The 13722-nt window shown below is 37.9% G+C and overlaps 2 protein-coding genes and 1 long non-coding RNA gene across 4 annotated transcripts; 1 reads left to right on the top strand and 2 right to left on the bottom strand.

Annotated features, from left to right (window-relative positions):
• Positions 1 to 252: 252 nt before the first annotated feature.
• ndor1 (NADPH dependent diflavin oxidoreductase 1) lies at positions 253 to 4186 on the top strand. The gene is made up of 14 exons (XM_055231409.1): positions 253 to 440; positions 571 to 648; positions 769 to 866; positions 949 to 1047; positions 1125 to 1226; positions 1311 to 1508; positions 1585 to 1712; positions 1945 to 2156; positions 2459 to 2566; positions 2654 to 2768; positions 2875 to 3021; positions 3098 to 3216; positions 3285 to 3379; positions 3547 to 4186. The coding sequence occupies exons 1-14, from the start codon at positions 306 to 308 to the stop codon at positions 3689 to 3691; spliced, it is 1779 nt and encodes a 592-aa protein (XP_055087384.1). The 5' UTR covers positions 253 to 305; the 3' UTR covers positions 3692 to 4186.
• On the bottom strand, positions 4049 to 6100 carry ntmt1 (N-terminal Xaa-Pro-Lys N-methyltransferase 1). Of its 2 annotated transcripts, none has more exons than XM_055231410.1 (4): positions 6023 to 6100; positions 5390 to 5555; positions 4851 to 5103; positions 4049 to 4778 (listed from the first exon to the last, which is right to left on the bottom strand). In XM_055231410.1, the coding sequence occupies exons 2-4, from the start codon at positions 5546 to 5548 to the stop codon at positions 4522 to 4524; spliced, it is 669 nt and encodes a 222-aa protein (XP_055087385.1). In that variant the 5' UTR covers positions 5549 to 5555; positions 6023 to 6100; the 3' UTR covers positions 4049 to 4521. The 2 variants fall into 2 exon arrangements, with proteins under 2 accessions (XP_055087385.1, XP_033844850.1); XM_033988959.2 differs by having other exon boundaries at positions 4477 to 4778; positions 5390 to 5552; positions 6031 to 6057.
• A 5038-nt stretch (positions 6101 to 11138) lies between these two features.
• Positions 11139 to 11891, bottom strand: LOC117391231 (uncharacterized). Its single transcript, XR_004542991.2, has 3 exons — positions 11798 to 11891; positions 11466 to 11543; positions 11139 to 11379 (listed from the first exon to the last, which is right to left on the bottom strand). It is a non-coding gene; the product is annotated as an uncharacterized LOC117391231 (long non-coding RNA).
• Between the last annotated feature and the right edge of the window lie 1831 nt (positions 11892 to 13722).

The following is a 13722-nucleotide window of genomic DNA, read 5'->3' as shown; positions in this document are numbered from 1 at the left end:
CTCCTCGGTACAAAGTGGTTGCTGAGTGGCATAACTGCGTTGGGAGAAATGCGTTTGCCATAAAAACACTCAAACACTGAGGTTTAAGGTTAGTCAGTTTACGAAATCAGTGTAAACATTCGCCCATATATACATGGGCCAGTGTGTCTAAGCAAACAATGCAGGAAATGTGAGTTAAGCGTTTTGTCCAAGGGCACAGTTTGCACTTGTAGAAGTGGAGAATAGATCGTTTGCGTGGACAAACATTGAGTAAAATTTAAACCACTCTCTCCACCTCCGCCCTGTGATATTGTTCCAGTTAAATCATGTCAGACCAAGCTTTGCTGATACTGTATGGAAGTCAGACTGGCACAGCCCAGGACACAGCCCAAAGGATTGCCCGACAGGCTAAAAGGAGACGACTGCAGGTCCGGACCATGCCTCTTGATGGCTACAATATTGTAAGTACAATTCATTTACTTAAGTTTTGTATTGGTTTGTTTTGGATGGATGGATTTTTTTAAATGTTTTTTCCCTTTTCTTTCATAAATAAATTTTTATAAATAATTCTTCTCTATATTCAATAACCAGGCCACATTGATCTCAGAGTCCACTGTTGTCTTTGTGTGTGCCACCACTGGCCAAGGAGACCCACCAGACAATATGAGGGTAGGACTAGAGCCTAGAGTCTTAGAAACTTTTTTTTTTACATTTTATTTTGGATGATTATCACATTTAATTCACACAAAATCTAAACTACTATCCTAAAAATACTAACCTTTGTTTCAGAATTTCTGGAAATTCATTTTTAGAAAAGCTTTGCCTGCTGGTTCTCTGTGTCAGCTGGACTGTGCTGTGCTGGGCCTGGGAGATTCCTCTTATCCAAAGTAAATTTAGACACAGCTTTGTAATAAAATGCCTTCACATTAATTGAGAGTACATTGTTTTTATAGTACATGTCAATTACAGGTTTAATTTTGTGGCTAAAAAGCTTCATAAACGCCTTCAGCAGCTAGGGGCCTCAATGCTGCTCCCTGTTGGGCTGGCAGATGACCAACATGAGCTCGGGTAGGAGTATGTTACAGTATGTTATGAAGCTATAGAAGAATGTTCATCTTACATCTGCTCTACACTTTGTTTTACAGGTCTGATGCAGTGATCGACCCTTGGCTGCTATCATTCTGGCAACGGTTTTATACTCTGCATCCTTCTTTGAAAGCGTTACCCTCATTAAAAGAAGATGAAGCGTTAGTACTGATTTAGCCTAATACGTTGGTGGATTTGCTTTTCTGAATAATCATCATAATTTTTGTGTATTCTTCTCTCTACAGGCTTCCTCCGACATTTTCTTTTAACTTTTTAGAAGGTGACTCTGATGTGGCCTCACTAGCGACCCCTGCAGAGCAGACCATGATCTCTTCATCTTGTCCTTTTTCTGCTAAACTTTTGTCCAATACAAGAGTAACTGATGTGTCACACTTTCAGGATGTGAGATTGTTTGACTTTGATATCACTGGATCCAACATAGAGTGAGTGTACCCATCTACTTTAATTTTTTTTAGATTTGTATTATTGACATTATTGACATTTTTGGATAATTTGCAGGTTTTCTGCTGGTGATGTGGTTATGATGCGCCCTTGTAATGCAGCAGAGGATGTGCAACAGTTTTGCCAGCTGCTGAAATTAGATCCTGAGTCCAGATTTACTCTCAGTCCAACAGAAAGCACACCAGGTATAACTGTGTATAATATAATTCTGAAGAAGTGTAGTTAGCTCCTCCCTTCAGGCAAATATAAAGCAGTGTCTCACCAGAAATCTAACCAGAACTGAAGAAGCCACTTGGATGAGCAGCAAAACTTCACTTTAAAACTTTTGTCCAGTTAACAGGATTTAATTTTTCATTTGCTATGAAATGCTATATAGTGAAAATCAACTTCTAAAAGGTGATGAGATTCGTTTTTTAGTTCCAGCCAGACTTCTTCAGCCCTGCTCTGTACGATACCTGGTGGAATCATACCTGGACATCGCTGCTGTGCCTCGCCGATCCTTTTTTGAGTTGCTTCTGACCTTTGCCACCAATGAACTTGAACGGGAAAAACTAGCAGAATTTAGCTCTGCAGCTGGACAGGATGACCTACATGCCTACTGCAGCCGACCACGACGCACCGCACTGGAGGTGATTGTGCACAGAAACAATAAACACACACACTAAGTTATAGTGTTTCCCATCAGTAGGGGTGACTATGGCGGCCCCCCAGAGTCTAAAATTCTCCTTCAGTCTAAAATCAATCTGGAATATACATTGGCTTGACAAAATCACACTTTGATGCCCATTGTATTATCATAAACATTAAAAAGTAACTATAATTGGCAAAAGGCGCTCCTAAAGATTAAATATAGACTAACTATATTACTGATTAAGATTAAATTATTCAAATGAAAATGATTTAGGATTGTATATGTAATTCTTGTTTGCAGGTCTTGGCTGATTTCCCACACACTACTGCTGAAATCAAAGTAGATTATCTTCTGGATTTGTTTCCTGAAATCCAGCCTCGGTCTTTCTCTATTGCGTCCTCCTTAAAGGTTAATTAATATTAATCCATTACTGCTACTGTTTATACTGTAATGTCAGAGGATAAAGAGATTTGTTATAACTCTCTGTCCAAATAGGCTCATCCAAACAAACTCCAGATACTTGTTGCTGTAGTTCGTTACAAGACAAAGTTGTACAAACCCAGAAGAGGCCTGTGCTCAAATTGGTTAGCTTCACTTAACCCAGAAAAAGGTACAGTATTTTGGTAAAACTTTCATTATGATTGTGTTGCAGTTTTCTTCTTCTGTCTTTTTTTTTTCATTGAATATTTTGTATTTTTCACATTTTACAATTCCAGAGGAGGTGTATGTGCCGCTATGGGTGAAAAAAGGCACACTTAAGTTTCCCAAAGACCAGGATACTCCAGTCATAATGGTAGGGCCGGGGACAGGGGTGGCACCCTTTAGGTCCGCCATACAGGAAAGGACAGCTGAAGGAAAAGAGGGTGAGTTTTTTTTTTGTTTTTAATCAGTGCAACAGGAGTTTCTCTGTCATCTCATAAGTTTGCCTTTCTTCTCCAGCCAATGTTCTCTTCTTTGGGTGCCGATCCAAATCTAAAGACTTCTATTTCAAAGCTGAATGGGAGGAGAAGATAAAGGCTGGACATTTGACCCTCTTCACAGCTTTTTCACGAGACCAGGTGACGAATAAACTGTTGGCTTATCGATCACTGTTAAAGCACTAAATCCTTATTTTATTTTCACGTAGGAAAACAAAGTGTATGTTCAACATCGAATACGTGAAAATGCTGAACTCTTGATGGACTTGATAGCCAATAAAAATGCATGCTTTTATATTGCTGGGTAAGTTGTTGAAATTAAGGATTGTGTAACAGGACTTATTATTATTTGATCTTCCAACTTAATGGTCTGACAAAAAGGAAAATAGTTAATTGGCAGCACACTGATGTGATCATCATAACAAATTACCACTATGATGTAAATTTAATCCTTTTTTTGCTCTTTTGTAGAAATGCCAAAGAGATGCCCGGTAGTGTCCGTGATGCTCTGAAAACCATTTTTCAGCAGCAAGGCACAGTCTCCAGTGACGCTGCAGAGCAGATGGTGGTTGCAATGGAGCAGTCAGGTCGGCTGCAGAGTGAGACCTGGTCCTGATCAGATGACCTTCAACATGATCTGCTTTTGGGATATGTTTTATGCATTATTTGCTTCATAGACTTTATAGTTGACATGATGGTGCGGTAATTATTGTCAATGTGCACAGAATAATACTTGACTGCCTTTTAGTATTTTATAAAAAATTCCAAACCAGATAAAACTGATTATCAATGGAACAATTAAATGGAAGAATTCTTTAATATGCACTGTATTTCATGAAGAACAAGTCTACATCTAAGATAAGGGTCTTGGATTACTGATTATGGGTGTCATTTTGAAAACTTTTAACAATATCAGGCATGTTTTGAATTGTTAATTGCTATGCAACAGTGGTAATTTTCATCACTCTGAAATCCATGGATAACCAAATATTCTTTATTGTTTTATAATAAGTTATAGGCTTTGGTATTTCCTCAAATTTTCTAAAAATAAACAATGATGTACAGTAAATGCAAAAGTCCATAAAACAGTTGGTTGATCGGCTTTATAATCATCAATATAGTCTTGTATATTAAAACCCATCTTTAGAAAACAAGGTACATTTTAATATTCCTAGTTAATAATGTCCACTATCAGAATGCTCAAAATGAACATTACACTGAACATTACACATTAACTACTCTTTTTGAAGGAATACTTAATAGGTCAGGCAAAAATTATTTTCTTAAAAACTTTGTTTGCCGTTTCAACACAAAGTGAACAAGGTACAGGAGTTTGTAGAAAGTGGGCATGTAAACTTAACACCACTGAGGAAACAATGCTCAGAAGACAGTGATGCACTTTTCATTCTATTCTATTAGAACGGTCAGAAAATATATGAAAACCTATCATCTTAGTGCTAATGTGTGGACCTGGTAGATCTCTTTTGGGAGGTTCATTTGCTGTTCCTCATGGATAATCTGTAGACCAGCTCTTCTCACTAGACTCCGGACTATGTCAAGATCCCTACAAACACTGCTGTCCACTTCATCAGGGACCACCCCCTCATAAGACACATTGTCCTTGATTACAATCAGCCCGTTAGGCCGCAGAGCCTTCTTGCAGCGCTGCAGAAACTCCACCAGATGGTTGTCTGTAAGGTGTCCTGAAAGAGAGAAAAACTCTTAATACGCATTATTAAAAAGACAAAACAAGTATTTTCGAAAGGTGAACTCACCAATTACCCACTGAATCCATATCACATCATATCGTCCACTCTCTGGTACAAAGTCTTGTAAGCCACAGCAGAAATAGTTCCCCACTCTTTTACAGTCCTCTCCGAGATATGTTTTGGCTTTGTCCAGAAACTCCTGTGTCACATCCACCAAGTCCACAGTTTTAAAAAGAGGTAACAAGACGCGCTTGGTGATTCTTCCAATGCCTGCTCCACAGTCAAGGGCACAGCCGGCACTTGTCTTACCTTCTCCTTCCTTTGATCAATAAACAAAACAAGAGCTTTAGGATTTGGAGCAGGATTTTCTGTTCTAAAATCTGGGTAAAATATAAAGTAACTGTAATATAATATAATAATAAACTGTAGAGGGTAAATTTGTCATTTATTATGTGCACAGTTTATATATATATATATATAATATATATATATAATATATATATATATATAATATATATAATATATATATATATATATATATATATATATATATATATATATATATATATATATATATTTCCAATATAGAGACAGTAATTTCTTACTCCAAGATATTTCTGTAGGAAAGCTTTAGATCCATTTATATCGATGCTAGAGATGCTGCCATAGCCACCAAGCATCCCATCCACTGTAGGAGGCACATCCTTCCAGTAGCCTTCAGCGTTGGAGTAGAAACTTGTCTCATTCTTTGCTATATCATCCATCCTGAACCTACAGAGAAATAAAAGTGTGAAAAGTTAGTATTTTATAAACATCTGGTAAAACTGGGTTATTATAATACAAAGACCTACACATTTAATCAATCAATGACCCATTTCTTCATTCAACAACACTAGAACCAAGGTATCTAGGTGCCCATTATTATTAGTGTGGGCAAATGCCCTGTCCTGGAGGCTCAGCTGTCAGCAGCCGTCTTCTGACCAGAACATCAAGATTCTTGCAATTCCAAAGAGTGACCATTGACACAAAGATATAGCTTCACTGATGTTTTTATAGGCCTGGTTTAGTTCAAACATGTGGGTAATTTATGGTCAAAATGAATGAAACTGCGTCAACACGTGGAAAGTTTGATATAAATTGTTTAATGTGAACTTGGCAGCTAAACCAAATCACACAACATTGAACTCTCTGAACTGGTGATGGTTTGTCTCTATTTCGGTCGGTCTTTAGACACTAACCTGTGCAGCAGTTTGTCCCTTACAGCTCCTCACCCTCAGCTCGGTCCACACGGCTCTGTCTTTCACGTCTTAGGTCCTGCAGGAGCAGAGCGGATTTTCTATTTGAGACCTGGGACTGTGGCACATGGAGCACGTCATTTCCTTATTTGGTTCCTGGTCCGGATGAGTGTCAATGTCGCCCTCTGCTGATCACAGACCACCGCTCAAACTTTTTACATCTGAATTATTTGCTCAGATTTTATCACTTGTTAGTTCAGTTCTAACTAAAGATGCACTATGTAACTTTTCTTGTGGTAAGTCCACTACCAGCTTGTCTCCAGTCCATGGAGATCATGCCGCTTTGCCCGGAATGTGGCACTAAACTTATCTATGGCCATGGAGACAAGTTGGTTACGCCGCCACACCATGTCAGATCTGTGGAGGTGTGACCCTGCTCGCCCCTTTAAAACAATAACATTTCATAAATATGTTCATAACAACATGTCAAATGTACATTTTATATTAATGTCCATCCTGCCGTCTCAGTTCAATGTTTCAATTGGAAGTTCATAAAGACTAATATTTTTGCTCAGTGTGTATGTAGAGAGCAAATATTATTATTATTATTATTATTATTATTATTATTATTATTATTATTATTATTATTATTATTATTGTTGTTGTTGTTGTTGTTAATTAATTAATTAATTAATTAATTAATTAATTAATTAATTTATTTATTTATTTATTTTAATCTAAACTATATTTAGACCTATATGTAGGCTAACAAATGAGCCATTTCAGCTATTTGGACATTATTTTCAGATATGTTATTGGTCCAGTCAAAAATATTGGCACTAAACACAAATTAACATTACAACAATTGTGTACTATATTTTAGTGATGGGCCACATGTGTCGAGTTCATAAAGTGACGCCTGTGGCGGTTTAATAAAAGTCACGTGACTGTGTCGTTTGGTGAGGCTCGTGGCGCTGAAGCGGCCCGTGCGCGCGCGAGCCTCAAGTCTGTCACTGCCTCTGTTCATCACTACAGAACCACAGAGAAAAAGAAGATAGGCCTATTCTTCTTTGTGGGCTCATTTTGATCAGTCCCGAGAGGAGCTCACTGCAGATCTGCTCAAAGCACTTCATTATTTTACTGTCGTTTTCACAACTATTCACCTGGTCACGTATCACTTATAGCCTACTTTATTGTACAATAGGCTGTTATTTGCTTCAATGATTAAGACTGCATTACCGTCTTGGTCAAGTCTTTCATTTGTTGGATATCTTAGCGCATCTAGCACACATTAGGGTTCATGTGTCTGAATGAACGAGCCCTGGGCTGTGTCAACGCTTCTGCATAGGAAGCACTTCATTTTTAAACCACAAGATGGCGCTATAGAATGCACAAACACAGTGTCAACGCCGTGTCAACACAGTGTTGGAAATGTGTTACACACACCTTGAGGCGTCATCTACCCATTACTACTATATTTTATTACCACGAGATGGCAATGTGGCTGTAGCTAAACGCGCATTTTCTTTTTTTGAACAGATTCTGCTTTCTTAAATTTTCCAGTGAGCTGGGGCTCGTCTAACTAGAGCAACGGAAACAGTTTTGTAACTTTACGTCAGTCTAGTCAAGTTACTATCCACATCAATCATAAAAGAGGCAAAGCCCCATGTTCTGCCCCCTCTCAGTCCACTGAGTGAAGTGCCTGCAATGACCAGTGAGAGGCGCTCTAACGCTTAAGAATACCCCTGTTCTTTAGTTGCTTCATCTGGCTTCATCTCAGCACATCAGAGTGAACTTGTTTTAATAATCTTATAATACAAGCACATTGGATGTTAGGCTATAGACTTAAGTCTATATACTTAGTCTACCAAAGCCAAGACATGGTCATTTGGAGAGTTTTTTCAGTGTTGTGTTTTATTTTCTTCAACCAAATGTAGAATTTGGTTGGCACAGAAACTGTTGTTAGGTTTGATCCCGTCATACTTCCATAATGGAGAGAGAGGTCTTTGGAACACCTCCGGTGCAGGGGCGCAGGACTGGGGGGGTAAAAGGGTACTTTTTTTGCCCAGGGCCCAGTGCAGGGAGGGCCTCTCACAAAGTCTGTAATGTGCATTTTACATAAAGAGAATATGTGCATGGCCCAACAAGACGGTTTGTACCCAGCCAGGACCCAGAATATTGTACTACACCCCTGCTCTGGTGAACATGTTTGCATGTGCAAAACCACTAGCAGCAAAATGTTGAGTAGCCATAGCAACAACACTAATGTTCTTGTGCTTTGTGTCCGTAGCGATCTGCAGCTAAGCATGATCCAAATGTTAAAGAATCACTTTACTACAAATCATGCACTGTGGATTTATTTGAGGTTTTTGCATTGCACAAAACAATGTTGTTATTATAGCGTATAGGCCCATTGAAACAATATAAAGCCTCACAGTGGCCTAAAATAATACACATTTACCACAAAAGGTTGTGTTGTCCAGTGCTATTTTTGGATAAGCTATTTTGAGCATGACGCTGTGTCTTGTATAAGTTGAATTGTGACTCACTCGTAGGATTTTCACAGGGTTAATACTGTCAGACACATCCCATTGCCACTCAATTAGACAATTTGGACATGTAAGTCAAACTATGCCCTGATTGTCACAGTGTACAAGAGCCCCTCACAGTCCATAAGTTGTAAAGACATTAGGATTTAATTTAGTATTTCTTCTTACTCATAGCCGACAGGTAAATACTAATATTAATTGTAATCATACCTTACACAAAAAAGGTGTTGGCAACATGGAACTAAAACACAAATGCAAAAGGCCGACAGAGATGCAGCACTATTCAAACTTTGGAGTTCTATCCCAGCTTATTGGAAAACCGTCCACAATGAGCTCTGCACTGAAATTAGATATTGATCCTTGGCCCTCCCTCCCCTCTCTAGTCCCGCTTTGGGACAGTGCACACTCCGTCCCGGTGATTTCTCCTTTTTTATATAGTCTTTCGTTCTTTCTTTACATCTTCTTCTGTCACTCTTTCTATTTAGGTTTTCACTTTTAGCCTTCTTTCTCAAAATATATCTTCCAAAGGACAAATCATTTCTGCAGCATTTTGTCATATTTCTGATGGGTCAGAGGCATGCACACGTGACACAGCCTCTTCATTACCACAGAAAGTCACACCTGCAGCATTCATATAATTAACTGAGTTGTTTGAAATTAAGCAATCATATGTTTAAATCTTTTCTATAAACTGAGTTTTGCTTGTATGAAAACTGCACAGGGTCATGCATGTTTGAAAGGGGTACTGGCTGCTTTTTGCTTTTACTTTTTTTGCTTGCTTTTTGATAGCAAGAACAACAGAGGCAACATGGCAACCCACCAGTGCTAACTAAAGACTAAACAGCTCATAACAGAAGTACAAGCCAAATAGGCCTACAATCAATGAAATGTCCTTTCTATAAGAAGTATTTGAATCTGATTATAATTCACTGTTACACTTATACATTACATTCACTCATTTGTTTGGACATTACGTTGCAGATCTACAGCGTCTATCGTAGCAGAATTAACACATGTAGAAAAATGCACCAATTTGTAGGTATTTAGTTTAAGTATTTGATTAATACAAAACTTTTATCAGATGAACTGCCCGGTACAATCTACTAAAGCTTGATGAGGAGGAAAAAATATGTGCTTCACCCCCCATCTCTCCTCCCTCTTCCCCAGGGCTCACCTTCACTCATCACCTCATCTATTTTTCCCTCTCTGTTGCCAGGCAACAGACAGGAAAAGCTTCACAGCATCACTTGAAGCAGCGCAACCCAGAAGAAGAACTTTAAGGAGGACTCACAGAGCCAATAAGACAGGAGGTTTACAAATATTATAATTAGACCTAATACAAAAAAATCTTTAAAAATCAATAACAACCGTCTGTTGGTATGAACTGCTGTCAAAGTCAAAGCACACAGTGTTAAGTTTAGTGCCCCAAAGGTTTATTTTTGATTACTAAACCATAAGCGATTTATTCATGATTTGCGTGTTATGTTTCCAGAAACATTTGACATTTGAGATGACAAAAGCTCACGTCATTATTTTTTTAAATCACGATAATGTCTAAAAATATAAACCACTGCGTCTCAACCCTGATGACTCACTAAGAGAGCGAGTCCCTATGCAAAATATATTCAGTAGTTCAAATTGTTAAAAATAAAGTCCTATTTAACCATTTTAACAATTTTTGAGAGAGTCAAGGCAATTAAAAAAGTGTTAATGTTGTAGTTTCAACAATTTAGTAGTTGAAGTGAAGTCAGCATAATTAAAGATGACATATTATGTTGTTTTTCTGGTGGTTAAGAGTAAACTATAACATATCGAGATATCTCGATATCTAACACCATTATAGCTTTATAGTCTCCTTTAAATTATGTCCATCTGAGTTAAATCACAAGATCATACTGTATATCACACTGTCATTGTTAATCACTAATAGGTTGGGTTCACATGACATACACAACACAATGTCCTAGAAATTGAGCTGGATGGATGGAGTAGTAGTAGTGAATTGGTAGTTTTTCCATTTACATGACAAAAAGCAGAGGCTTTGTCCTATTTCATGGTTAATATCTCATTATTACTGGGTCTATTAACTTGAAACATAAATGCATAAAGTTTAGAAATGGGGTAAAATCACTTTTTTCAATTTATAAACCACATTTTGTCATTTAAGGAGACTTAATGCACATGCAAATAGTATATGTAGACCCAATCCCTGTCACATCAACCTGTTCAACCATTTGTGTAGGCCTATGTGAAATCAATTTTTTAGGAATAATTTCAAAAAGCAGTGGGATTATTTATTTATTTTTGTCATTTGAAAGAGCTTTGCGCCATACATCTATAAATATGGCAAGTTTGATGACCCAATCTCGAGCAAATGATGATATATTATGTAATAGTATGGTTATGTCTTTCAAAAACAGTGAATTTCCCATTGACTTATATTCATGGATTTTAAGTTTTTGAGTCTTTCCCTTCCCTTTACAAGGAAGTCATTCTACATAAAAATCACATTTGTCATAAAATAGTATGATTGATTTTTTATTTTAAATCGTACCAACATTGTTTATGGGCATTCAACAGACTAAATTCAACATCTTACATTCAAATGGTTTTGAATCACAATAAATATGATAAAAACAAGCATTTAGTAAAAGAAAATAAATAAAATATATATTTCCAAACATAGTATTGCCCATGGATTCATTCACAGATCGATTTCAAAGCCCTTCTTCTGCAAAAAATACATTTTCCATGGAGTCACAGTGTATTCGTATCTGAGGTGAACCTTTGGTATACGAACCCCTGTCAAGACTTGAACAATAAAAGAAAAGCATTAGCAGAAATTCAAACCTCAAATGAAATTGAATATGTCAAAGAAAAAAAAAGTTAGTACTCACTTACTCGGCCACTGTGGAAGACTCAAAGTACTGTTCAGCACGCCGAATGAGGGGTAAGGAAAATCTGCGACTCATCTCCTACGAGGAAGATGGGAAAGATTAAATATTACATGTAAATGTTTTAAATGCACTGCATTTCTTGCCCTTTTATTTTTTGTTAAATTGTTTTAACCCCACACATTAAAGTAAGATTCAAATAAACTGATATTACATTACGGAGGGAAGAAATCTGGTGAATATCAAATTGAAATTCAAGAAAACACACCATATTAACACTCTTAACTGTTAATGTTAATATGGTCTGGCAATTCCAAAGGAACACTAATACTCACTATCCACAGATTTATTCTTCAACATGGGCTCCTGCTCCAACATGTCCATGGAAATTTTTATACTGGGGACATTTTCAAGGTAGGGATAGTCAGACTGTCATAGATTGAATACAATAAATAGGCCCATACCCTCCATGTGAGATTATGACATTGTCAATAGAATGTAAACTTTGGCTCACAAGTAAAGTTTATCCAATTGAATTGGACGGCAAGCAGAATTCTGTAGTAGACTCTACATTATAACTGTCCACATACAGATGTCTTGGTTTATGGTTAATATTGCAATAATTACACGGTTTATACACGAAAGAGGTTTGCTTCACTTTCAATGTCTTCTCTGTCAGCAAAAAATTACATTATTTTTCCACTTAAGGAGTGAAAAAGAGGTGTACTATTCAAACTTTAATGATAGTTATCGACTAAAAAAAAAAAAGAATTTATATGACAAATGTGCGGACCCAACCCCAGACAAATTTTTTTTATATCAAATTATGATTTCCAATTCTAGAAAATTGTGAATGCAGCCTATTGTATGTGACCTTCCAGAACATGTAATCATCTTTATATAGCACAAAGAACGAGTGGTGCAAGTACCACAGACCTTTGATAGTTTAGCCATCACAATGAAGACTTGACACTCAGATACAACTCTCCATACTCCATACTTAGCCACTTTGAAACTTGGTAATGCCGTCTTAGATTGGCACTTAAAAAATAACTAGACACACAGATGATATTATTATATAATGTCCCAATGCAGTCCCTTATTGCCAATGTCTTCTATAGCATAAGGCAAAGAAATTTAGTTTATTTGTTAGGTTTGTCCTCCCAAGAGTTAATTTGCCACCGTCTCCGTGAGGTTTGTTGGAGCTATGAAATGTCCACATATAATATTTCTTGAGCGGTAATGTGGCTCTTTTTCATGCAAGTAAAAATCCATCGTTATCGGTGCAGAGCTCTCTCTCTGCTGTGCTTTTGATTCCTTTTTTCTTCCTTGTGGCAAAGCAAAGCAGCAGCCTTCTCCTCTGTGTCACCTCCACTCCCCCTCCTCCCTCCATCTCCCGCTGTTTCCACCCTGCCTGCTCTTTTTTCCACTGTGTGTTTGCAGATGAAACGGGCAGCCTGCCAGTTTTTCATATTTCTTGGCAGCAAAGTGGCTAGCCAACTTCCTGGGGATGGGGTGTGGGAGAGGGGGGCTGGGGCTTGCAGAAGGTTACATTTGCACAATGTGTCTGGATATAAAAAATGAAGAGAGCAGGGAAAAGAGGGAGGGAGAGATAGGGGAATGAAAGACAGAAAGAAAGCCAGGCTAGATCAGCTAAACGACTTTACCGTTGTGGGGTAATGGAAAACGCCCTCTGGGGGAATATGCAAGAGTATCAAGTTGCATGCAGTCATTACAGTGATGTCTGTCCTGGTCTATTTCTTTTTGTCTACCTCTTTAGGAATGCTACCCCTCCAGCGCGCAGACTCAAACACCTTCCCTCCCTTTCTCTGTCTGAAAGTAGAGCGTGAGGCCTGAGCAGATAGCTCTGGGACTATGGGGGGCTAGAGCCGTTTGACGATTTTGTGTGCGCAGGGGGCTGCCTCTGCTGCTGAGTACATAATAACAAATATCCAGGACAAAATAACTGTACGCTGAGCCCTGTGGAGCAGCTAAGGTCTGCTTGAAGAAACATCTAAATGCTAGTGACTTAAACAGTGGAGGAAGAAAAGTCACATTTTCTATGTTGAATTTCCAGTCATCTACAAGCATTTAACAAACACACTTCAGTCAACAGCACCTTAAAATCTTTGATTCAAGTATATTGCTACAAAATAAATCTAGGTTGAGCCAGTCCATACTTTTTTCCTTAAACGGCGAAAATGGAAATCATTTTCAAATGAAGAGCCAAACTGTGTGGCATACATCATTATCCAATATG

Source organism: Periophthalmus magnuspinnatus, chromosome 23 (assembly GCF_009829125.3).
Source record: "Periophthalmus magnuspinnatus isolate fPerMag1 chromosome 23, fPerMag1.2.pri, whole genome shotgun sequence".
NCBI classification, from domain to species: Eukaryota; Metazoa; Chordata; class Actinopteri; order Gobiiformes; family Gobiidae; genus Periophthalmus; species Periophthalmus magnuspinnatus.
This window is presented reverse-complemented; position numbering and strand designations above follow the sequence as displayed.

What these genes read in the sequence shown, in the direction of transcription:
- ndor1 (XM_055231409.1), top strand. Translation starts at nt 306, where the DNA reads ATGTCAGACCAAGCTTTGCTGATACTGTATGGAAGTCAGACTGGCACA. An exon ending in CTCTTGATGGCTACAATATT is followed by an intron (nt 441 to 570) that starts GTAAGTACAATT and finishes TTCAATAACCAG; the next exon opens with GCCACATTGATCTCAGAGTC. An exon ending in GACAGCTGAAGGAAAAGAGG is followed by an intron (nt 3,022 to 3,097) that starts GTGAGTTTTTTT and finishes TTTCTTCTCCAG; the next exon opens with CCAATGTTCTCTTCTTTGGG.
- ntmt1 (XM_055231410.1), bottom strand. Translation starts at nt 5,548, where the DNA reads ATGGATGATATAGCAAAGAATGAGACAAGTTTCTACTCCAACGCTGAA. An exon ending in TCCTACAGAAATATCTTGGA is followed by an intron (nt 5,104 to 5,389) that starts GTAAGAAATTAC and finishes TATTGATCAAAG; the next exon opens with GAAGGAGAAGGTAAGACAAG. An exon ending in ATGGATTCAGTGGGTAATTG is followed by an intron (nt 4,779 to 4,850) that starts GTGAGTTCACCT and finishes TCTCTCTTTCAG; the next exon opens with GACACCTTACAGACAACCAT.